Source organism: Ailuropoda melanoleuca, chromosome 14, assembly GCF_002007445.2.
Source record: "Ailuropoda melanoleuca isolate Jingjing chromosome 14, ASM200744v2, whole genome shotgun sequence".
Lineage (NCBI taxonomy): Eukaryota > Metazoa > Chordata > Mammalia > Carnivora > Ursidae > Ailuropoda > Ailuropoda melanoleuca.
In genome coordinates this window covers 2,517,655-2,541,928 of record NC_048231.1, presented here as the reverse complement: position 1 = coordinate 2,541,928, position 24,274 = coordinate 2,517,655, and the positions used below count along the sequence as shown (strand labels likewise).

Genomic DNA, 24,274 nt, shown 5'->3' with positions numbered 1-24,274 from the left:
GTTATATATGATATCTGATTCCCTTTTTAAGCTCTCTAAATAGGACCAGGTTAAGTTCTGCAGTCTCTTGGATAGTGTATGAGAGGAGAATAATCGAAGCTGAGAGTTATAGCTCTATGAAACCAACCAGAATGCATTATCAGTCTTTTATATATAGGCTTGTATGTAAATTATATGTATATATAGAGACAGAGACGGCATATATACAGGAAATAATTTACAGGGCCTAATGGTAGGCAAGTGGAAAGATGTTCATATCTCTGTATCTAGAACCTTATTTTTTTTTAATTATCTTTTTACATACGTGCATGTGTTTTTCACACTTAGTACTCTTAAGAACCTGCACAAAAAGGACTATTTTCTTAAGCATACTATGTAATGGTAACTTGCTGTAACTACGAGAATGTAAATACCAGCCTCTTATATTATACCTTTACCAAGAAAAACACATCAAAATGAACACGAGGAAAAATTCTAAAAACAAAGTAATCTGGGATAGTATCATACAGAGTCTTATGGATTTGGTATTTTTAAAACAAAACATTCTCATGGAAATTATAAACATTTGTTTTGGAAAAAAACAAAAAAAAACATTAACCCAAGCACTCTAATTACAATGCTACCTACTATTTTATTCAGTGCTTCCTATACGTAAGGCACTGCACCTGGTATCTGGTATGTGCAGACTTATTTAATCCACACAGTCACCGTTACTCCCATTTTTACCAACGGGAAAACGGAGGTTATGGGAGGCTCTTAACATGACCATGTTACTACAGCAGCTCAGGATTCAAACTAGAGCCTGTTTTTAGCTCTAAAGCCCATACTCTCCTCTATGTCAGATATTGCTTCTCTGTTGCATATCATAAAGGTTTTCCTTGTAACTCCCTTTTAAAGAAACAGATATTGCTCATTTTAGAAATGCTTATACACACTTCAACACCAGCACAAAAATACTTTCACTTGTATTATACCAAAATGTATTTCTATTCCCTTCTATTAGACTATGTATCCCTCAAGAGAAGAAAATAATTTCTGTGTATCTCCCCCAGTGCCTGGAAACCATTTTTAATACTCAACCTGTTGAAATCAATAAAACCTTAACTATCATTTTTTTAATGATCTTCAGTCTATATAAATACTTACAGCGGGTAAACAGCTTCATGAGTACAGTGCACTGTGGTAATGTAATCGGGACTTGGGTTGTAAAGCATTGTGTACCAGTCAGAAAGCATCAGTACTCGACATGAACGGATATAAAGAACGCCAACCGGATCACTCACAAGTAAGGTGATAATAGCTGCCATACTACATTCGAATAATGCAGTGATGTGCTGGAAAAGCGCACTGGAACTAGTAAAACAAAAGCAGCACAATTACCAGAAGATTTTCAGTATTTCAATGGCTTTTAAGAAAACCTGTATGTTTCAAAATACAGATTCTAAAGGGAAATTTTAACTGATAAATCCTGAAACTAAAAAAACTAAACTATTTTCCAAGTAGGTAAGAAAAGTCAAACATGAAAACCACTTGAGAAGTTTAACCTTCTATACTAAAAAGGGATACTCATCCTTGATAACAGTATGCCAATATTACCTAAATGTACAGAAGAGCAGAAATTCAGAGCTTCATCTTTAGTGACTTGCCAAACTGTTAAGAATGTCTTAGTTATCTCTGCATCATTTACTTTAATCTTAAATATAAAAATAAAAAAGCAATAAAAGATTATGTGTAATATATATTAGGTATAAGTATAATAATATAGTAAACATTATAAACTCATCATCTAACCCAGTAACTAGAACATTAACAACCTGTATTTACCTCTGCTCCTTCCTCATTTCCCACTCCTGGGTCTCTCCAAAGAGGTAACCATTATACTAAATGGTCTTTATCACTTTTTCTGAAGTTTTTATTCCAATTAGATTATGTTTCAAAACCACTCTGTCTAGTTTTACTTATTTTTTTTTTAGAAGAGTTATTTATTTGAAAGAGAGAGAGAGAGGGAGAGCACATGTGCACATGTGAGAATCTCAAGCAGACTCCCTGCTGAGCACAGAGCCTGAGGCGGGGCTCAATCTCATGACCCTGAGATCACGACCTGAGCTGAAATCAAGAGTTGGACACTTAACCAACTGAGCCACCCAGGCGCCCCAAGTTTTGGTTATTTTTAAGCACTATAAAGTGATATTCGTCTTTTTTTTTTTTCATTCAAAATTACATTTCCAAGATTCATACACGGCATTGATTGGATGCTAAAGGTCAGTCATTATCACTGCTGTATAATATTCTACTGTGTGCCCATTCCATTGTTTATCCATTTGCTTTTTTAGTTAAGTACGTTACCAATGTCTTCCTCTCAGTTTATAGGTTAAATTTTCACTTTCTTGTGATATCTATGAACAGATGTTCTAAATTTTAATGTAATTTACTTTTTTAATTTAATGTAATTTATCAATTTTTAAATTTCTGGTTAGCATTTTAATGTTCTGAGAAATCCTTATTCTGAGAAAAAGATTAACCTACGGTTTTCTTCTAAAAGTTTTAAGGTTTTGCTTTACACACTTAAATCTTTGACCCACCTAGAATAGATTTCTGTGTATAACCTAGGGTAGAGTGTGACTAGATTTTCCCACTTGGGTATCCCAACTGTCCCAGCAGCAGCACATTCCTGAGCAGTTTACTCTCCCTCCTACCCCCCACCCCACCCAAACTGCCATGCCACTTTTGCCATACAAGTTTCATAAATAACTGGTCTGTTTTTATGTTCTGTATTTTGTTCCTGGGGTTCATTTTTATCCCTGAAACAAAAGAATATGACAATAATTCTTGATGATTACATACATTCTTCTACTTCTTCAGTGGTCTTGGCCATTCTTAGGCCTTTGTACTTCCATACAGATTTTAAAATTAGCTTGTCATGTTCCACACTATGAATCCAATGCAGCTTAGCTACCTAATTCTATCTCACAATACCATGGTACTACAAATAAAATATAGGGAAATAACTGATCCTGTATATTTACCCTACAGCCAGCCTCTTTAGTAAACTCTTAGTCTACAGATGCTTTTGAGCTCTGTATCTGAACAATGTTTCAGTTATCTATCACTGCATAGCAAACCACCCCAAAACTGATTGGCTTGAAACAACCACCACTGATTATTTCTGACTAGTCTGTGCTTTGACTGGGCTCCCCGAGCAGTCCTATCTGTTCCACGTGATACCAATCTGGGATGCACTTGTCTAGAGGCTTGACTGGGCTGCAGTGTTCAAAATGAGGAACCCGTACGGCTGGAGTAGATGACAGCTGTGAGCACGAATGGGGCTGCTGACCAGAGCACCGTGTGGTCTCTTATTTTTTGTGTTCTGCAGTTTAATTATAATGTGAATAGGTATGAATTTCTTATTTATTCTGCTTGGAATGTGTTTTGCTTCCCCAGGAACAAGTCTGCGAATCTGTTTTTCACGATGTCTGTAAAACCTGAAGCTAATAAATCTTTAAATATTGGCTCTTCGTTTTCTCTATTTTTTCTGAAGACTCTGATTGGAAACTATGCACAAAGAGTTAATAAAACTTTTCCTCCATACATGAGACTCTGACTTTTCAGTTAACTCTAGCTCAGTTCCTCTGAAAGCCTGATAAGGGTAAAATGTCAACTTTATTGCCAGGTAACATTGCTTAGGATACAAACAATCCCTTGATTGGCAAACTGTATCTAGACTGGGGAGAACTATAAATAAGCAATAAACACCTGATGGGGACACCATGGTCTGGCTTTCTTGAGTTCAGCGATTCCTGTAATTGGAATGTCCCTTGCAGGACTCTGGAAGCTCTACTTACAGAGAGGTTATAGAAAGGATGGCTCCTTTAGGGCGTAAGACCTTAAGCCTGGACTCCCACACCCACTCAGTGTGGATTTTATCTTTTTGCAGCTGAACTCAACTACTTGGAAAGCTGATGCTGCCCTGAAGGCAAGCTGTGTTCCTTCTGGGCAGACTGGTGCTTGGATGACCTATGGTGGTCTCGGAAGTCCGAATGTTTAATTGAACCTAGGTGGATTCCCAACAGGTATTATAGACACACATGACAGCTTCTCATTCTATGCTCCATTTCTCTTAATATATTTCATATTTTCTATCTCCTTTTCTCTCAGCATTGCATTATTTCTTCAGATACATGTACTTCCTAATTCACTAATTCTATCTTCAACTGTTTAATCTGATTGACCTACCATTTTTTTAAATTTCACTTCTAGAAGTTCATTTTGTTTTTTTAAAATCGATCTGTTTGTTCATTCCCAATATTCTCTTGTTGACTCTTGGAGATCTCTGGGACTGCATCCTGTATTTTTTTTTTTAAAGATTTTATTTATTTATTCGACAGAGATAGAGACAGCCAGCGAGAGAGGGAACACAAGCAGGGGGAGTGGGAGAGGAAAAAGCAGGCTCATAGTGGAGGAGCCTGATGTGGGGCTCGATCCCATAACGCCGGGATCACGCCCTGAGCCGAAGGCAGACGCTTAACCGCTGTGCGCCCCTTGCATCCTGTATTTCTTTAAGCACTACAAGGTAGCAGTTTTATACTGTGTAGCCGAAAGTCCATTATCTACAGTTCTTTGGAAGCATAACTACACTGTTTGTTATGTTTACCCACTTTCAGTCATGGTGCTGATCTTATCTGATTATCATGGAGTATGAGGTCATTAAAAGATGTTAATAAGAGTCTTATGGGCCTAAACTGAGAATGAGGGAAGCTTTCCAGCAAAGAGGATCAGCTGTTTTTGCCGGCAGCCATGCCCACCACTACCTTGGGCTTCAGCCTCTTGCGAGTCGAGGCTTCGCACCGGCTGCCTCAAGATTCAGTACCTGCTGCTGTCAGCAATTAACCGCAGGCAACTGTCACTCTGGCCCCAGCTGGGGGGGGGGGGGGGGCGGGGGGGGCGCTGGGTTTGTTTGTTTTCTAAAAATGAATTCTTGGAGTTCTCCCTGCCTCCACTGAGACCAGCAATGTTTTAAACGGTATGTCTTTTCCAAAGTTCAGTTATTTCCCACAGGAGGGTCCTCTGGAGCTCCTAAGTAGCCCACATTGTTGGAAGAAGTCCCGCATGATTTTACACAGATGGAAATGGTGAATACGTAAACATTTACAACTTCATATAACATAATCTAATATTTTGCTTCCTTATAGAATTCATATTTTTAGAAGAAACATCCCAACCTCATCATTTCTTGCTATTACTTTAGTAACCTTACTCGTCTGTTCTCATCATGCCCCTTTTCAATCTGTCTGCAGCCAACCACACGATCTTTACAAAACAAAATCGGATCCTACAACTCCCCTTAGACTACTCAATGAGTCCCATCTGTTTTTCAGAAAAAACACTCCTCACCAGCATTATTTTCCACACCTCCCAGCCATGCTACATTCCTTTTCACTCACCTAGCTGGCAAGCTGTGTGCCCTTCAAGATCAGCTCTGGAGTTAACCCCAGGTTTTATGAACATATCCTAAGACTCCTGTAGCTCCAAATCTCTTCATATCCTGGTCTCATGTAGTCCCTATTTCTCACAGGACCCTCAGCTCTCATTTCTCGATTATACTGTGTGCTTTTTTGTCTCTACTTTTGTACATCTTTTTCCTGCTGATAGACTTTTTCTTCAATTCCTATCAAAATCTACTCACTTTTCAAAGTCCCACTTAAAGTCAGTTTTTTCTTCCATGACAGCACCCTATTCTGAGAAGACAAAATTAACTTCTTTCTTCTTCGTGCCAGCCTTAAAACTCTGCACACGCCTCCACTACAGAACCTCACAAATACTGTGATGGCCTGTCTGCCTCATCCACTGGACTGGGAGCGTCCACAGTCCAGTCGTCTCTGAATCTTGCAACCCAGGACAGCATCGGGCACATTGCAAACATCCCCAGTGATCGCTGAATACGCTCTGAAGGTTATAAACTATATAAAAGCAATCACATAAGCACAGCCTCTGACCATACTGCATAAAAATACGTAATTCTGCTTATCTTTACCCTTAAAGAACAAATTTAATACTACACTCTGGGGAAAGCGAGAGTACCAGAAAGGGAAGTTTTGATGAGAGTCTGGCCCTTGCATTCTTACTGGGTGACTTCCCTTCTAAGAGGGCAAGAATTGGTTCTTGGGGATAAAATAATCTGACATTTGTTATATATAGCACACAGATGCATACACAACACAAACAAATAACCAGTATATCTATGATATTAATATTTCACGGGGGTAAGTGGAATTAGGAAAAGAGTATCTAAAAAGGCTCCTTATTTAAGGGAGTGACAATGAATAAAAGGTTGAGAAACACTGGTCTAGCCTCAGACAGCTAGGCATCTACTTCCCTGATTTTAAGGGCAACATCTCAGGAAAATGTTAAGAGATGGCTCTTGTGTTCTTTGCTGCCAATTTCCTAGGCAAAGCATACCTAAATGATGCAAACTCCTTTTTAAACCCACCTGCTTTCCTCCCTGAGAACTAATCATCCCTCTGCTCTACCCTCAAATCAAACCCCACCCCCTGCTCCAAAACTCTCCCTCAAAATATATCTGATGTTTTAATTCAAATGCATTTGGTGAGGTACATCTCCACACTCCCACCTCTTTCCTGCTTATGGCTGAGAAGTTCCAACCAACTAGCTGAGCAATTATTCCACTTTAGCTCTCAGTTTATCACGTCGCCTTTCTTACCCTCATCTCTCATCATTCTATAACAGAAATTAAAAGATGAGAGCTACTTTTTAAAAATCCTTTTTATGGATCCACCTAAAAAAGAACAAATGCTTTTCCAATATAAATAATCAGCCTGGAATTATAAGGTGGGATGCAGAAAACTGCTAATCCTATTTCCATCAGCCCATCCTTCCCATTCCCATTCACACTACTGGAGTCCAGCCATCCCCACTTCTTGGACACAGCCTTCTAATATGCCTCACCTCTCATCTACCCTCTACAGAAGTTACCTTCCTAAATATACAGCCAGTGATGCTACGTCTCTAAACCAAAACCTTCACAATAAATCACCCGCTCAGCAAATACTAAGTGAGCGTCTGTTACGTGCCGGCTGCTGTGCGTGCTGGTCTCTGGAGATTCCATGGAGAACAGAGATGGCCATTGCCCTCATGCACTTCCAGTCAGGAAATGGGAGGAAACAAACGTAACTATAAATTGTGTTGAGTGCTAAATACAGAACAAAAACAATAAATTGAAGAATGCTATTAAAAAAGAAAAATAAAGGGGGCAGACCTACTTTAAATTGGGTCAGGGAAGGTCTCTGCAGCTGGGCGTAATTTAAACTGAAATCTAAAGGGAAAAGGCAGCTAAGTAAAAAGCTACAGTCAGAGGGACAAGAGAGCATCTGAGACAGAGAAGAGCTGGCAAAAGGGAAAGGACCCAAAGCAGGAAAGATGCTGAGAAGTTAGAGGAACTAAAAGCCAGTAGGGCTGAGATGCACTAATTTGGCTCCTCATTCCCCGTATAAACTTCACATCCTCATCAAGAACCTTCACGTTCTGAGGGCGCCCGGGTGGCTCAGTTGGTTAGGTGACTGACTTGGTTTCAGCTCAGGTCATGATCTCAGGGTCCTGGGATGGAGCCCCACATCAAGCTCCATGCTCAGTGCGGAGTCTGCTTGTCCCTCTCCCTCTGCTCCTCCCCCTGCTTGCACAAGTGTGCTCTCCTTCTCACAAACATACCTTCACATTCTGGCCTCAACCTATTTTTCCCACTCTCCTATTCATTACCTTTCTTTGATTGCAATCCACACTCTGACCACCCCAGATTACTTCCAGTCCCACCTACAACACAGCACACATTGCATACCTCCATGCCACTGTTCATGCTGTTTCCTCTGCCTGAAATGTTTTTTTTGATGTCTTTCAGATCACACCAGGCACAATTTATCTCTTCCATTCTTTGTGATTTCAGAGCATTTTGTTCATAATGCTTATTTTTTTTTTAAAAAAACTTATTTATTTTAGAGAGAGAGAGAGATACGGTGGGGGGGGGGGAGCCTGAGCGCATGCAAGCTGGGAAAGGGGCAGAGGGAAAGAGAGAATCTCAAGCAGACTCCCCACTGAGCACAGAACTTACACAAGGCTGGATCCCATGACCCTGAGATCATGACCTAAGTGAAAACCAAGAGCTGGACGCCTAACTCGCTGAGCCACCCAGGCACCCCTCATAATGCTTTTATATACTTTTTGTTTATACAGTTTTAAGACTGATTTATAATTAGTTGTATACACATTTGTTTTCTCTACAAGATTACAACTATAAACCACATCAGTTTTTTTCTGTATCTCCACCCCTGATCTTAACATAAAACACAGGGCTCAATAAATGCTTGCTGATTTAATGTTTTACTATCAGTTTTCATAATTAGGTTGCAGCTATATCATTTTAACTACATTATACTAGGTTACTAGTATTAAATCAAATCACAAAGTATTTGTTCTCCAACAATACAGTTTGTAATCACAAGCAATTCTTTGTAGGAAACCCATAGAGATTGTAATTGAGAAATGAAAAAAAAAATTCCTTCAAGATCATTTAGAGTAAAACAAAGGATAGCTCCTTTCATAATTACTGAGACATGCCCTATCCTTAAGTTTTCTTGCCATAGTCAAAAGTCATCAGAATATAAAGCAAAAACAGGTTCACCACAAGTATAATTATTTAATAAGGTCTTCTAAATGATCATTATTCCAACATCAGTTCATCCAGATACGTTCATAGAAAGTGCTAACCTCTTTTTCCCCGAGTACCATTCAATGAAGAACCAATGTAAAACAAGGGGAAGCATAGCCATAAATCCAAGATACAGCCAGTCATAAAGTTCTGGAGATTCTGTGCATGGCTGACAATATTTCTGCGCATTTGTTCTCTGACCTCTTGGACACACCTACAATATAAGAACAGTATTTTATGTACAGATATTATTTTAGAACATTAATATCCCAAAGTCATCCTATACGACATCCCATTTCAGTTTAAACATGTATACATACGCATCTTTTAGAAATAAAAAAGTGCATATGTAAAACAAATCTACATTGTAAAAGATTCCTTTTACTAAGTTAGTAAAATAGTTGGCTATCATTAAATGATAAATTTAGTTAATAATGGTATATAAAAATAATTACAGAGAAAAGTTCTGGACTTTTAACGTTGACTTACTGCTCAAGTCACTGCAATATAGCATTACTAATTAGAAATTACTATAAAATTATAAAATGTTTTAAGAAATACTTAACTGTGACATGTCAAGAAAGATGTATTATTGACAATATAACACAAATAAGAATTTTATTAAGGCCTCATATTTCTATAAATTAATGAGTATATTGAAGAAAAAAGATATTCTACATTTGAAAATATTTCAAAAGCAAATATATTTGAGCAATGAAATAACATACAAATGTTAATAAAGACTTACCCCACATTCTCCATATATTTCAGTTGAGCCATTTTTAAATAATAGGGTCTTCCCACAGTAAAGTCCAAGGCATGCTGGTTGAATATCGACAGCTTTTTAAAAACAAATGCCAGTAAAGTAACATCTTTTGTGATTATAAAAAAGAAAATAATAACAGTTGAAGCACTTGGCCGAAATACCTCAACACAGTTGTTAAAAATGATAGGTATTAACAAAAGCCTTGATGCACTTATTTTTAAACTTAAATTTCCCCTTTTACACTGTGACACTGCAGAAAGTTGTACCAAAACCTTGTTGTTAATGCTACTCCTTATGGTTAAGGCCCATCAACCAGCAGAGTGGGCTCTATCCCTAGAATTCAAAGCTTAACCCGATGTCTCCAATGGCTCCAGCAGCTAGTCCCCCTTGATTAAATGGTCTAGAGTTTTGATTTTCCATTTTTTAATTAGAAAGCTAACAGAGGATCACCACCCCTTATTTTGCCGAGTCAGAACCTTAAGTGTGCACATATACACACAGAGACACACACACAAAATATCACCTTCGTTCATAGAACACATTTTAATACCAGAAAAGCAGGAAAGACAACTTCAAATACAGGGCAGGCCTTTAAAGTAAATAAATTCACCTTTAGAAAAAGACTACTACATTGTCCTAACTTTTATCATTCTTGTTGACGACAGGTGAAAATTTCATCAAGGCTGTCACTGGGTCTCTGACCAATGTTTGGGAACAATTACCTTAGAATCAACCCCCTTCTCTCAAGGCATGGGCAAAATAAAAAAGCAGCTTTTCTTCACAACAAAACCTCAGGGCCTGCAGATTGTCTTTGACCTCATCAACAAGAAGTTATTAAAGGAATGTTCTTTTCATCAGAGACATCTGATCTCCTTCGTTCATTGATTCATTTATTCAATAAACGTGCATTAAGTATCAGATTCCCTAACTAGGAACTTCCAAAGATCCACAGAGCAACATAACAAGAGTCCCTGCCCTCAAAGAACCTACAGCCTAGAGAATAAATCCAAAACAACTGTGGTCAAATGTGAATCCATTTGGAAAATTATGCATTTTATGACTACTGTAGGGGCCAAGGGCAGGCTCCCAAAATGTGCCATTTTGGAATACTGATTATTTTAAATGAAAGTTACTTAAGAAACAACAGGAACAAGGACAATCAGACCTCCTCTGTCCCCCTGAAAGATACCCTCGATACCAGTGATAATGATTTTAAAGTAAAAAAAGCTGCAGAAATACACCTTGTTACTTTTTTGCTAATCTACTACCTTAGCCCAAACACCTGTTTTCCTTTTCCTGTAAATTCCTCACAAATTTATTGCCTCTTTGTCGATAATGTATAAGACCTGCCTGACTTGGTCATTTCTTAGGTCTCACTTTCATAACTGGGCCTCCATGCACATGTAATAAAACTTGATTGTTGTTTTTTTCTCTTATTCTGTCTCATGTAAACTTAATTTTTAGTCCACCTGGAAGACCCTGAACGTAGAGAATTTTTCCTCCTTTCACTATTCCTGAATAATTTCCCAAATTCTTCATGAATTCACAACAGAGACTGCGTGGTCCACAATGCCCTTTCTCTTTTCAAATTCAAGTAGACTTTCGATTTCTTTCTCCTTGTGCTGAGAAACAATCGAAATAGCACTGACTAAAATGTTTCAAGTTTAATATTTTCACTTTTATCAAATTCCTGACTTTTTTAATCCATCGGCTTCTTTACCCTATTTGGCATTTAATTTTTAATCACTTGTAAGCACTATGTCCTAAACTACTAACAAATATGAACTGTTTCAGTTTTTGAGAAGACGAAGTTTAAGATTCAGAGGCTTCTTCCACATGGATTTTGCATCGAGTAGGTGTTAAATACATCTGAAGGTGAATAATCTAAAGTTCTAGAAACCCAAGGCCTGAAAACTACCATGATAAATTGAAAACAGCTCATCACCGACCAAACAAAACCACGGCTCCCAGTGTCTGTTCAATTTCCCCTCCGTTTACTGGAGAGTGGCTAAAATTTTAAGACTTTGGGGGGAGCGGGGGGGGGGCAACGGTCTTCTCCCTTTGTTTAGAGCCCTAGAAACTTAACGTCTGACGCTGAAGCGGGCGACTTCGGCAGCAAAGAGCTTCCCCTTCCTTTACTGTTTGTTGGCACTTACTGACGCCGCGCTTTAAATTCTGAAGTCGACCCTCACGAATGCTAAACAAAGGGACTAGAACAAAGGGACTGAAGTGACTGACCTCTCGAACACAACCAAGGGCTGGCCTTTTGCCCTGGCACACAGCCCGCCTGCCCTCCACGGCGTGTCTTCTCCGCAGCCCGAGAGGGGACGAACCACCCGGACCCGGGGAGGAGACCAGGGCCCGCCCGAGACGGTGCGAGCAAGGAGAAGAACGCGCCGCTATCCGGAGGCCGCCCGCCGGGGCAGAGCCCAAAGCCGCCACAGTGGGGAAGAAGCAGGGACTTAGACAAACGCCTTCCGGGACCTCGGTGACCACTCACCCATTGGCCGCTTGCAGGTTTCCCTGAAGAAGCTCCGGCATCAGCCACCCCGGCCGCAGCACCCGGACATCCGGGCCACAGCCGCCTCTGCGTCTCCGCCTCCTGGTAACCCAGGCGACCACCCCGAAGCCCCGCCCCCTCGCCCTTCCGGGTCTGGACTCCGAGGCCCCGCCCCGGAGGTGGCCGCACGTCCTGCCCGTTTCCCGTGGAGTAGGCGGGCGGTTTAGAGGCTCCAAACACGCACCTCGGCGTGGTGGTAGCGTTCCCGGATGCAAGCGATGGAGAAGGCGCTGGCGGTGCCCGGGCTGCCACCGCACGACCCGGGGACGCCGGCGCTGTCGGTGGTGGACATGCACACGGGCGGCGAGCCCCTGCGCATCGTGCTGGCGGGGTGTCCGGAAGTCGTCGGCCCCACGCTGCTGGCCAAGCGGCGCTACATGCGCCAGCGCCTTGACCACCTGCGACGACGGCTCATGTTCGAGCCTCGGGGCCACCGGGATATGTACGGGGCTGTGTTGGTGCCTAGCGAATTGCCGGACGCGCACCTGGGCGTCCTGTTCCTGCACAACGAGGGCTACAGCTCCATGTGCGGCCACGCAGTGCTGGCGCTGGGCCGCTTCGCCCTCGACTTCGGGCTGGTACCCGCACCCCCGGCCGGCGCCCGCGAGGTCCGTGTCAACATCCACTGCCCGTGCGGGTTGGTGGCCGCTTTCGTGGAATGCGAGGGCGGCCGCAGTCGCGGCCCGGTGCGCTTCCACAGCGTCCCGGCCTTCGCGCTGGCCACAGGTAAACGGCGAGACCCTCCCAGCTCCGGGACACAACTAACTACACTAACTATCTCGTTGGCCTGGAATTCACGCAGTGCAATTAACCCACCCAAGAGCCTTTGTAATTAATAAAAAGAGAACTCAAAATCAATGCAAATGTGTGTCAGCATCTTAGCCTTGCAGATTTGTGCCGCGCATGCAATTCGATTATTCCGCAGATTATTTCGTCTTGGTCTTGAGAGAGCCTTGAGGAGTACTGAATTCCGTATCTCCCTTACGCAGAGCCTTGTTCCCCACTGTCAGACATTCCCAGAGATTTCACAGTTGGTTAAGTCTGACAGGGTCAAGGAAAGAACAAAGAACGGCCAATGTACCAGGGTTCATTGGCTGGTTCAGAATACACTTACTAGACATTACCCCCTGACAAGTTACTAAACCCTGTCTTGTTTTCCTCACCTGTAAAAAGTGCCTTTCCCACTTCTTTGGGAAATAATTAAATAATGAACTAAGCAATTTATAAACCTGGAAGATACAGATGTTGCTGCTCCTACTCTTTAAGAACAGGAACAGACCTTGAGTCCAAATCCTAACAACCCTTTAAAGCTATGCAACCGTAATCAAATTACTAACCTCTCTGTGCCTATATTTTTTCATTTATCATCTCATTTTCTGGTGATTAAATGAGAGTATGCAAAGTACTCAGAAATTTTTAAAATATATTTCTAGAGACAAAAAGACTGCAGGTATAATACCCAGTGCTCATCACAATTGCCTCCTTAATACCCATCACCCATTTAGTCTATTCCCTGCACCTCCCCTCCAGCAACCCTGTTTGTTCTCTATCATTGCCAATTTCTTATGGTTTGCCTCTCTTTTTTTTTCCTTTCCCCTATGTTCATCTGTTTTGCCTTTTAAATTCCACATATGAGTAAAATCATACAGTGTTTGTTTTTCTCTGATTTCGCTTAGCATAATACACTCTAGTTCCATCCACATTGTTGCAAATGGCAAGATTTCATTCTTTTTTGATGGCTGAGTAATATTCCATTATACATGTACATATATATACACACCACATCTTTATACATTCATCAGTTGGTGGATATTTGGGTTCTTTCCATAATTTGACTATTGTTGATAATGCTCCTATAAACATTGGGGGCATTCTATTAGATCTTGATCTTTCTTGAGGATTTGTATTCTAGCTTAGCCTAATCATGAATGAGTCAGTGATAGCTCAGACATTTGTCAGCCTTAGAGCAATCGCAGACAGCTGAAACACACAGGTTGATGAAAAATTCCCCTGTGGAAACTGATGGCACTTTGCCTTCTAGGAGAGAACGGTGTCACATCCGGATTGGGAGGGCACTTGAGGTAGACAGGAGTTTGTTTAGGATTGCATCTCAAAAATCTCAGCAGTTTAAATAGTTTAGCTATCCAGTTTCCCCCTAGGCAACCTCAGCAGCAGTTTCGAAGCACTCTAGATCTGTGGGAAATGACAACTGGCAGCAGGATCACCAACGACATCATAGCTCAGGGCTGGCTGGAGCCGAGCATCACTGTGTGACTACACAATAATCGGTGGGCAGTGATGGTCACTTTGAGTCATTAAAAAAGATCTTAAATTCCCTACTTTGAAAAATGCTAAAAGGGTGGACTGACAAGTGTTCAAGACCACTGCTGTCCCCTCTGCATTTTGATGCCCTTGCAAAAGGGAATCCACGCCTCAAGGTCATCATCTGCAAAATGAAGATGACAATAGTACCCACCTCAGAGGATTGCTGAGTTCATTTCCATTCCACTCTGCTAACATGAAAACTACTTCATTTTGTTACTGTATTCAAGTGCTCGAACAGTAGGTAGTCAACATTTGTTGAATGAGTAACTAAGTAAATGAAATTGGGAGAATATGACGATTAGCAAATGTAAATATTCTCTTAAGAACCCTATTCCCCTTGGAAATTAAATTTTTGGCCTTATTATTAACATTAATGTATTCCTGATGTGTGCCAAGCACTCCCCACACATCATCACATGGAATTCACACAACAGTCCTTTCAAGGGGGGATAGCAGCTCCATGTTACCCATGAGGACACCAAAGCCACACTTAGCTTAGCTTTCCAGCTTCCAGCAGCCCCTCACTTCCATCTACTTCCTCATTCTCCTTTCATTAAGTCTGATTTTTCTGTTGCATCTGCATCAAGATAAAGACATGTTTCATCCATAGTTGCTCTTAAGTTCCACAGGCATATTTTACTCTCTTGATTGTAAACTTGCTCTGCTTTGACACATCATGTGTTCAAAGGGCTCTGTGGGCTAGCCTGGAACTGAGAGCATACTGACTGATATCTTTGTATGACTCAGTGTGCAAACTCAGGAATACAAGAAATATTTTATTTTTCAGAATTTCTGAATCTGAGACCCCATTCTGCCTTGTTGATTTGCCCAGCTTCATCTGTCTACATGCTGTCCCCTTTCCTGATACATGTGTAGCAAAGGTTTCTTCAAAGAGCCAAGGCCTTGGAGAGGAGGGCCTTTTGGTCATCAGCCTACATGGTCAACCTGAAGCATCATCTGCCCTTGGCCATGTGGCCCCTGCTCCTGTCCCTGCTTCCCCCTCCTCTTTGCTACCTCTGTCACACCCTGCAGCCTCCCTGTAGTGCTGTGGGGAAGTCAACACAGGTCCTCTGCACTCCAGACCTGCCACCTCTTTTCTCAGTCCAGAGGAAATTTCTCTATTGGCCAAGAAAAATATGGTGACCCTTCAGGACACTGCTTTGCCAACAAACCTCTTTCTCCCCAGATCTTAGGTTTCCATAAAACCTGCTTTCTCCCCTGCCATACACTCTCCCAGAGGCAGTGATCACCAAGACAGCTTGAATTGGGGAGGAGGAGGAAGAAAATGCAAGAAGGGGTACAACAGTTTGAATATCCCAAAATATCATCCAGCCCCATTCCTTTGGAAATACAAATTTAGGATTTCAAACAACTGATCTTCAGATGAAACCTTGGGTGAGTTGGGGACTTAGAATACTCAAAAACCCTGATGTAAAATGATACTGTAAACATCAGTGATTCTATAATGGCTTTATTCTGAGTATTTGCCTGCAGGATGGTCTCATGAGATGAAAATTCATAGATGAATTAGTATATATAACTTACATAAAAAATCATTTTTTCGTTTTGTTTTGACATTATCGCTGAAGAAAGTCAATTTGTGAATAGGATCCCAAATCCTATTTTAAACGATTCCTTGTAGTATGAGAGGGAACTTACATTTTCCATCATTTTTTTCACACATTGATGTCCCAGGATTTCCCCTCTCTCCATCTCTAGGAGGTTTCCCAGCAAAGATCCTCAAAGTAGTTAAGAAAATAAGTATACATGATTTAAGAAAAACATGGCATTAGATGTTCTTAAACTCATGCGAGTATCATTAAGTTAAAAATAGATGCACTCAACTAAAGGTCTATTATTATTTGATGCTTACTCGTTTTAAAAATGATTTTTTGCTTCATTCCTTTCTATGATAGGAAAAAATACCCCTCCACCAAAATATACATATTAAAAATGCTGGACAAACTTATTTTCGAACACATCTTTTTTAGATCTCTTAGTGGATGTTCCTGGTCGTGGAAAGATGGTGGTAGACATTGCATATGGTGGGGCATTTTATGCATTTGTTAGTGCCGAAAAATTAGGACTTGACGTTTGTTCTGCAAAGACAAGGGACCTTGTGGATGCAGCAAGTGCAGTGACGGAAGCCGTCAAAGCTCAGGTCAGTACAGGCACTGCTTTCATCACAAGTGCCCTCCTCTGCGGCATGGGGAGAATATAAATTACGCATCTACACAGACAGTTAAATATCTATATATTTAAATTATAAGTAGGACTAAAAATAAGGTACTGGTTACAATCTAGGGCTCTATAGCAAGACTATCTAGGAGTCCCAGTTTTGCTACTTTTAAGTTTTGCAACCTTGAATGAGTTACACAACCTTTCCGTCATGGAACGGGAATTAAAAAACACCTGCTTCATAGGGAGTTATAAGAATGAAGTAAGTCAATACGTGCAAAGGACTTAGAATAGTGCCTACCCATCATAAATGTTCAATAAGTAACTTATTAACTTTAATTATATACATACTAGTGTAATTTGTGGTTATTTACACATATAGAAAATTGTATCAAGGGGCGCCTGGGTGGCACAGCGGTTAAGCGNAAAAAAAAAAAAAATCTTTAAAAAAAAAAAAAAAAAAAGAAAATGTATCAAACAGTATTTCACTAATTTGAAATGCATATGTTTTGCTATATGTGGTCATTCTGCAAAACTTGCAAATAATGAATGTCAACTATAGCTCACAAAATAGATTTCATTAAATCTGATCAGACTTTCTCTTATTTCACAGAGAACATTAATTCCTAACTAGTAAAATTTTCCTATATTGCTAAGAAGTTACCTAAATAACTACTCAAGTAAGTCTAGTTTTGGCTTGGGAAAACTATTCTGATAAAATCACTTTGGATAATAAATATGTCTAGAATATTCTTTCATTTCTAGCACAAGTCTGCCATTTTACATTGGGACCTGTAAATAAAACTCATATACGGTATTTAAATATTTTAGCATATGAGAATTTAAATCACTATTCTAAGTAGAAAATAACTCGTGAAAGATAGTGTCTAATAGACTTGTACTAATAATTACTATGGGCCTAACATACCTGAGACTTTAACATAATTTGTAACTTAAGCAAGATGAAAGTATATACTGTATTCCTGTTCTAAATTGTCATATATGTAGGACTGTCAATACCAATAGCTGGAATTAGTTTATGATAGCAACTGTGAATCTTTGTTCTCTATCCTCTTAAAGCCCCTGTGCCCCACCCGCACTGCAGCACCATTGCCTCACAGCTCTTCACAGTATGCTTCCCCCACCAGACTGAGCTCCTGGAAGGTGGGTTTGTTCTTTCCTGGGGTCTCTAGCATATAACCCAGCATCGTGTGCGACTCAATAAGTTCTAGGCAAATGAGGTTCTGCATTTATATATGAATTTTTTATTCACTAAGCAGACAGCTAATAGTTTGAGCTAAAATTTGGCATGAAATAACTTCACTTTATTTTTAATGAGATCAAGAGAAAAAGGCATAGTTTTCTTGATAAGAGTAATTTTGGACTTCTCATGAAAGCTTGAACTTCTTAACAAGGTGGGAAGGGGTGGACGTTGAGGGATTCTGAGAAAAGCAGGAGAACAGCACCTGCGAGATGACCATACATACAGCATCATCTAGTAGCGCTGAGTCAGGCAGCAGAACTACCTTGTGAATTGCTGACCATTCACACTGCTGATGCAGATTTAGGGAAGGCCGTTTTGGTGGGGGCTGAAGTTAATACACATTCATCTTCATTCATTAATTTTTTAAAGTTTTTGTTTAAATTCCAGTTAGTTAACCTACGGTGTAATATTAGTTTCAGGTGTATTCATTCTTTTAACAAGCATTTACCTAGAACTTATTGCTTCGCACATGATGGCATGTTAGATGCTAGAGACCCCAGGAAAGAACAAACCCGCCTTCCAGGAGCTCAGTCTGGGGCAGGGGGGAAGCATCCCGTGAAGAGTGTGAGGTAATGGTGCTCGGGTGGGGGTGGGGCACGGGGGCTTTAAGAGGAAGGAGATCAAAGATCCAGCAGGAAGACCTCTGACACTTGGCTTTAGATGGATTCTGGATTTTAAGAACCCAAATCTATCTACGTGCTTCAGATGACAGGTAAGTAGGAGTGGAAGGTACTGATTGTAAGGATGCGCGTGGAGGGGAAATCATAGTTTGAGAGCTAACAGACGTCACAGAAACTGAGGAAAAGTTAACCTAGGCCTCCCGAGAAGAGGAGGAAGCACCGCACACTTGGGCCTGACCTCGCTTTACCACTGACGGCGCTTAGCGACCGTGCCAGTGCGCGCTTCTCTCTGAGTGTACTGCTGCTTTTTATAATAATACCAGCTGACTTCATCCTTTACAGATCATTTCTTTGTCATCCAACTGCTCTCCTACCTAATAAATAGCTTCTGCATTCTTATAACTTTGGCTTGCTCAAAATTTTCTTTTGAGAGCTAAGTGAAGAAACTTACTTAACACCCAACTCAGGCCTCTTCCGTTTCCAAAGTAACACACTTACAGAGAAGCAGCTAAGGGTGTCACTCACCCTCACAGCCTCCTCACAGCTTCTTCCAAGGCCTTGTCTCTGCCAATGGTATTAACTTCAGCCCCAGATGTTCACTGTCTGATTCTTCTATCTTATCCCCTTCGAGCTCCTGAGAGGGAGCACAGGACTGCCTAAGCCTATCCTGTCTGAGCCGTGGCCAGTCTGGGATTAACCATCCTGGGGTCAGTGCTTCACGCGTTTGGAGCGTGTGTGTGTATAAAATAGGACTGTTCCTTTAGTAGAGGCCATATGCTGGACAGATGCCTTAGGAAGGACGCTATGATAAGAATCATAACTTCCAATGAAACTATGTTTATTCATCTAGACAAAGACATCATTTACTGCCTTGACCCAAAAGGTATTTTAAAAATGACAGAGTGAAAAGTTATGCCTCAGAGTACCCCATCTATATTATTTATAAAGATAAATTTGAATCAAAATATTTATTTTACATGTAATCTTACACGACAATGTATATTACATAACTTTCCTTGTCATTTGCAGTTTAAAATCAATCATCCTGAGAGTGAAGACCTTTCCTTTCTGTACGGAACTATATTAACAGATGGAAAAGACCCTTACAGCGAGGAACCAACCACCAACATCTGCGTGTTTGCAGATGAACAGGTAATAAAACTGTAACGTTTGGCACAAAAGCCAGATGGCACGAACTGGAACACTGTGAATATTCTCCTCTTCATTTACTCTGAAACAGGTTGACAGAAGTCCTACTGGATCGGGCGTGACGGCCCGAATTGCCTTACAGTATCACAAAGGGCTTCTAGAACTGAACCAGACCAGAGCTTTTAAAAGCAGTGCAACTGGCTCAGTATTCACGGGGAAGGCTGTGAGGGTGAGTGACACCTTAGCTGCTTCTTTGTAAGTGTGTTACTTTGGAAACGGAAGAGGCCTCAGCTGGGTGTTAGGTAAGTTTCTTCACTCAGCTCTCAAAAGAGAATTTTAAAGCAGGCCTGTAAAAACTTCTGTTCTGCAAGGATATTGGTTCTCAAAGTGTGGTTTGGAACTCCTGGGGGTCCCCAAGGTCCTTTCCAAGGGTCCACAAGGTCAAAACTTAGTATGCAGTAACATTTGCTTTTCACGTTCATTGTCACACAAGTGAACAGTGGACCCTCCAGAGGCTACGCGGTAGGTGACCAGCCCGCTGACCGAATGCAGATGCAGATGTGGGAATCTAGCTGTCTTCTGTAAAACCAAGCATTAAGGAGGTTTGCAAAATTGTAAAAGACATGCCATTTTCCTCATTAAAATTTTTTTATTTTGGCAAATACAGTTATTTTCCCAAAAATCTGTTGTTTTTGTTAACATGTAATGGGTTTTTCATTTTTTAATGAATTAATGAACAAATACCTTTAATTTCCAATATGGTAAATATTAATAGATATAACCTGCATAAACAAAAACTTTTAGATGCTCAAATCTTTTTATTTTATTTTATCTATTTATTTGTCAGAGAGAGAGAGAGAGAGGCAGCAGCAGGGAGGAGCGGCAGGCAGAGGGAGAAGCAGTCTCCCCACTGAGCACGATATGGGGCTCCATCCCAAGACCCTGGGATCATGACCTGAGCTGAAGGCAGATGCTTAACCAACTGAGCCACCCAGGTGCCCCTAGATGCTCAAATCTTAAGGCATAAAGGAGTCCTGAAACCAAAAAGTCTGAGAACCACTAACTTAGGGTTTGGATTTTTTTGTCTTTTTTGTTTTCATTCTATAGGAGTGTTTCATTTTTTATAATAGGATGTGAAAGTCCTGAAAAGTTGTGAAAAATAAAACTTTTGTAATAGAATCAAGTTTTAAATGTGTTAACAGAAATAGTAAACTCTATTTACTAATAAATCGTAGTAAATGAAATCTACGCTAATTAAATTTAGTGAATGAATTTAGTAGATACATTTAGTAAATGAATCTATTCATAGAGTCCTTTAACAAAACAAAAAAATCTATCCTAATATAGACTTTTATATCCTAATATGGCTGTTTTTGAAGTTTGGTTTTCCTGAATATTGAATTTTCTTTTAAGTTAGGGATTCTTATTTAATATAGTGGTCTTATGAGATACCAAACCATTTATGTCATATGCAAAAATTTGGAACATATTGTCTTCAAGTCTGAGATTGAAAATAAAATAATCTGTAACATTTATTGGGTGCTTCACTGTAAAGTTCCAAGATAAGTACTTTATGCATACCTTCTTGGGGCACCTGGGTGGCTCAGTCAGTTAAGTGTCCAACTCTTAATTTCAGCTCAGGTCATGATTTCAGGGCTGTGAGATCAAGCCCCACAATGGTCTCTGAGTTGGGCATGGAGCCCACTTAAGATTCCCTCTCTCCCTCTCCCTCTGCATGTGCCTTTCTCTCATAGATAAATAAATAAATAAATAAATAAATAAATAAATAAATAAATAATAAATAAAGTAAAATAAATATATACATACCATCTCATTTAATCCTCACAAGAATCTTGGCAGGTCAGTAGTGTTATTATCCTTTTTAAACAGATGATAAAATGGAGAGTTAGAGAGTTTAGGTAATTTGCCAGAGGTCGAAGAGTTAGTGAGTATCAGAGCCAGACTCTGAATGTGGACCTGAGTAGACCCCACACTGTTAAGCACTACTATATTGTTATTAGACAAAGCGAATTTTCAATGAGATTTTTATTACAGCAGCTTTATAAAATGATAATGAAATTACTGTACCCTAATCTAATAATTGATATCTTACCATAAGATTTCGTTATTCTCATGTTTAAAAATTAAGAAATAAGGGGCAGTCGGGTGGCTTGGTTCGTTGAGCGTCCAACTCTTGGTTTTTGCTCAGGTCAGAATCTTGGGGTTCCGAGACCAAGCCCCACCCAAAAGGGGCTCCATGCTTAGCAGAGTCTGTGTCTCTCCCTCTCCTTCTGCCTCTCCCCCTGTTCATGCTCACACGAGCGCACACTCTGTCTCTAATAAATACATCTTTAAAAAATTAAGAAATAGAAAGGATATTCTGTAGTTAAGATTTGGACTTATTTCTTTTATAGTTAATAATCATACTTGACAGGACACCTTCACTCTCACCACACACCTTCCCTCTCCGTCCGGACTTTTCCAAGCTCTCGGATGGTACCGTCTCAGTCTCTTTCCCTGCCCCAGCTCCTCTCCCTGTCCTTCCGCTTACGGTCCCCAGCATTTCATTGTTAGTTTCCTCCTCCTCTCTTCTGCTGCCACTGGGCAATTTCACCCACTTTGAGACTTCAACTCCCAACCATGTACTGATGATGACTCCCAAACCTTCATCCCTCCTGTGCCGACTGTGTGCCTCTCTCCTGAATCTAACACTCATATTCCCAGCTGTCCACAAAACTCATCTCGAGATGACTGTCTCAGAGATATGTCGTCTTGTTAAAAAGCTCTTCCTTTCTTCCTAAATGTGCTCCTCCCATCTCATTCCCTATCTTGGTTAATGGGAGTCCCTGCTTCACACCCCAACTAGGAACTACGCTCACATTGAACTCATTCCTACTCCTCACCCCCCACATACAGCAGTCCCCAGGCCTGCCAATTCTACCTGCAAAGTATCTCTGTTTTGTTCTTCTCCGTCCTCCCTAAAAACTGCCTGAGTGACTCTAGAGTCCATCAGTAAATGAAGGTTACCTCTGAAGAAGTTTTTCTAGGGTTCTAGTTGCTTTCCTCTCTGATTTGTCCTCATTTTACAGCTAAACTTATCTAAAACACAAATCTGATCATGTCACTCTCCTTGAAAATCTTCCATTACCTACAAGATTAACCCTTGGGTTTTCTTTAAAATGGTAAAAGTCAGGAATATGACTCAAGGCCAGACACAATATAAGTGCAGTATTTTGATATTATATTCCTTTCATCTTTTCTCAGGAAGCAAAATGTGGGGATTTTAAAGCTGTTATAGTGGAAGTGTCTGGACAAGCCCATTACACAGGCACAGCAAGTTTCACAGTAGAAGATGACGACCCACTGAAGGATGGATTCCTTCTCAAGTGACTTCAATACTTTTCAGAGCTTTCTCTGAATTTTGTGGAAAATGATACCCAAATTGTACGACTATCTTTCTTTCTAAAATAGTATGCTATGACTAAATATAATCATTATACCTCATATTTGCACATGTAATTGGCATCAATGTCACCTATGTCTAACTTACAAAATGCTGCAAATTCAGAATATTTTTCTAGTTTTTACCATATCAGGTAAAAGTAATACCTTAGTCCCGTTACTTTTAAAATGTTACTCTATGCTAGTTACTGTAGTATTTTGTTTTAGATGCTCTTTGAACGATAGCTTGAATTGTAGCCCTCACAGCAATGACTCTTACAAGTTCATTATTTTAGTCTTCCAGTTTTTGAGTAAGATAATGTTTCTCTCTGAGCAGGATGTAAGGGAGATGGATTCAACCCTTAGCACACTTGGCCTGGGAAGGACTGGGGTGGGTCAACTTCTTGGGACAGACGTTGTTATGGCTGCAGCCAGGTGTTCTCTGCTGCGAAGTCCAGCTCGTACTCCAAGGTACTGAAGTGCCCTGAGCTGATGTGAGAAGACCAGTGAATATTCAGACTTCTGTTATATCTTGAAGGCTCTTATAAAAGGGGTTGTTTACTGCATTATAAACACAGTGCAAATCAGTGAATTACTGCAGTAGGGTGAGTCTCCTACACGACCGACTACATGCCAGGTAGATTTGAAGCCTGAAAGAAATGTTAACTGTTACTTCTTGCTAGTTAATTGTGAACCTGTTAAAAATAAAATTTGATCAGGGTGCCTGGGTGGCTCAGTTGGTTAAGTAGCCGATTCTTGGTTTCGGTTCAGGTCATGATCTCAGGGTCGTGAGACTGGGCCCTGCGTCAGGCTCTGTGCTCAGCGTGGAGTCTGCTTGAGGTCCTCTCTCCCTCTGCTCTTCCCCTAACCCCTGTGCTCTCTCCTGTGCGCTCTCTCTCTAAAATAAATAAATAAAATCTTTGAAAATAAAATTTGATTTTTCAGTCGCTATAAGATGAGGTATTAAGAAGTTATTAAATATGTGATGCTCTCAATAGTCAGTAGAGCCTGTGAGGCATTTTTTATCTGAGCATACAGAAACTGAAGTAGTTAATTTTTTTTTTAAGATTTTATTTATTTATTTGACAGAGAGAGAGACAGCCAGCGAGAGAGGGAACACAAGCAGGGGGAGTGGGAGAGGGAGAAGCAGGCTTCCAGCGGAGAAGCCTGATGCGGGGCTCGATCCCAGAACGCTGGGATCACACCCTGAGCTGAAGGCAGACGCTTAACCGCTGTGCCACACGGGCGCCCCTGA

At 40.6% G+C, this 24,274-nt stretch overlaps 2 protein-coding genes and 1 long non-coding RNA gene across 7 annotated transcripts in view; 1 reads left to right on the top strand and 2 right to left on the bottom strand.

Moving 5' to 3' along the window:
* The window catches only part of JKAMP (JNK1/MAPK8 associated membrane protein), a 31,412-nt gene extending 19,289 nt beyond the window's left edge, over positions 1-12,123 (bottom strand). The window contains exons 1-4 of one of the 5 annotated variants that reach the window (XM_002913023.4): positions 11,983-12,123; positions 9,465-9,556; positions 8,776-8,930; positions 1,147-1,353 (exon numbers count right to left, since the gene is read on the bottom strand). In XM_002913023.4, coding sequence (XP_002913069.1) covers positions 1,147-1,353; positions 8,776-8,930; positions 9,465-9,556; positions 11,983-11,986 — 458 coding nt within the window. In that variant the 5' untranslated portion in view covers positions 11,987-12,123. The other 4 variants (XM_034642664.1, XM_011225490.3, XM_011225492.3 and 1 more) reach the window with 4 other exon arrangements.
* A 137-nt stretch (positions 12,124-12,260) lies between these two features.
* Positions 12,261-23,824, top strand: L3HYPDH (trans-L-3-hydroxyproline dehydratase). The gene is made up of 5 exons (XM_002913022.4): positions 12,261-12,768; positions 16,359-16,528; positions 19,459-19,581; positions 19,670-19,807; positions 22,843-23,824. Exons 1-5 carry the CDS (start codon positions 12,261-12,263, stop codon positions 22,966-22,968), a joined length of 1,065 nt encoding a protein of 354 aa, XP_002913068.3. The 3' UTR covers positions 22,969-23,824.
* LOC117796011 lies at positions 12,964-16,363 on the bottom strand. The gene is made up of 3 exons (XR_004620281.1): positions 16,027-16,363; positions 14,519-14,634; positions 12,964-13,083 (listed from the first exon to the last, which is right to left on the bottom strand). It is a non-coding gene; the product is annotated as an uncharacterized LOC117796011 (long non-coding RNA).
* Positions 23,825-24,274: the final 450 nt, after the last annotated feature.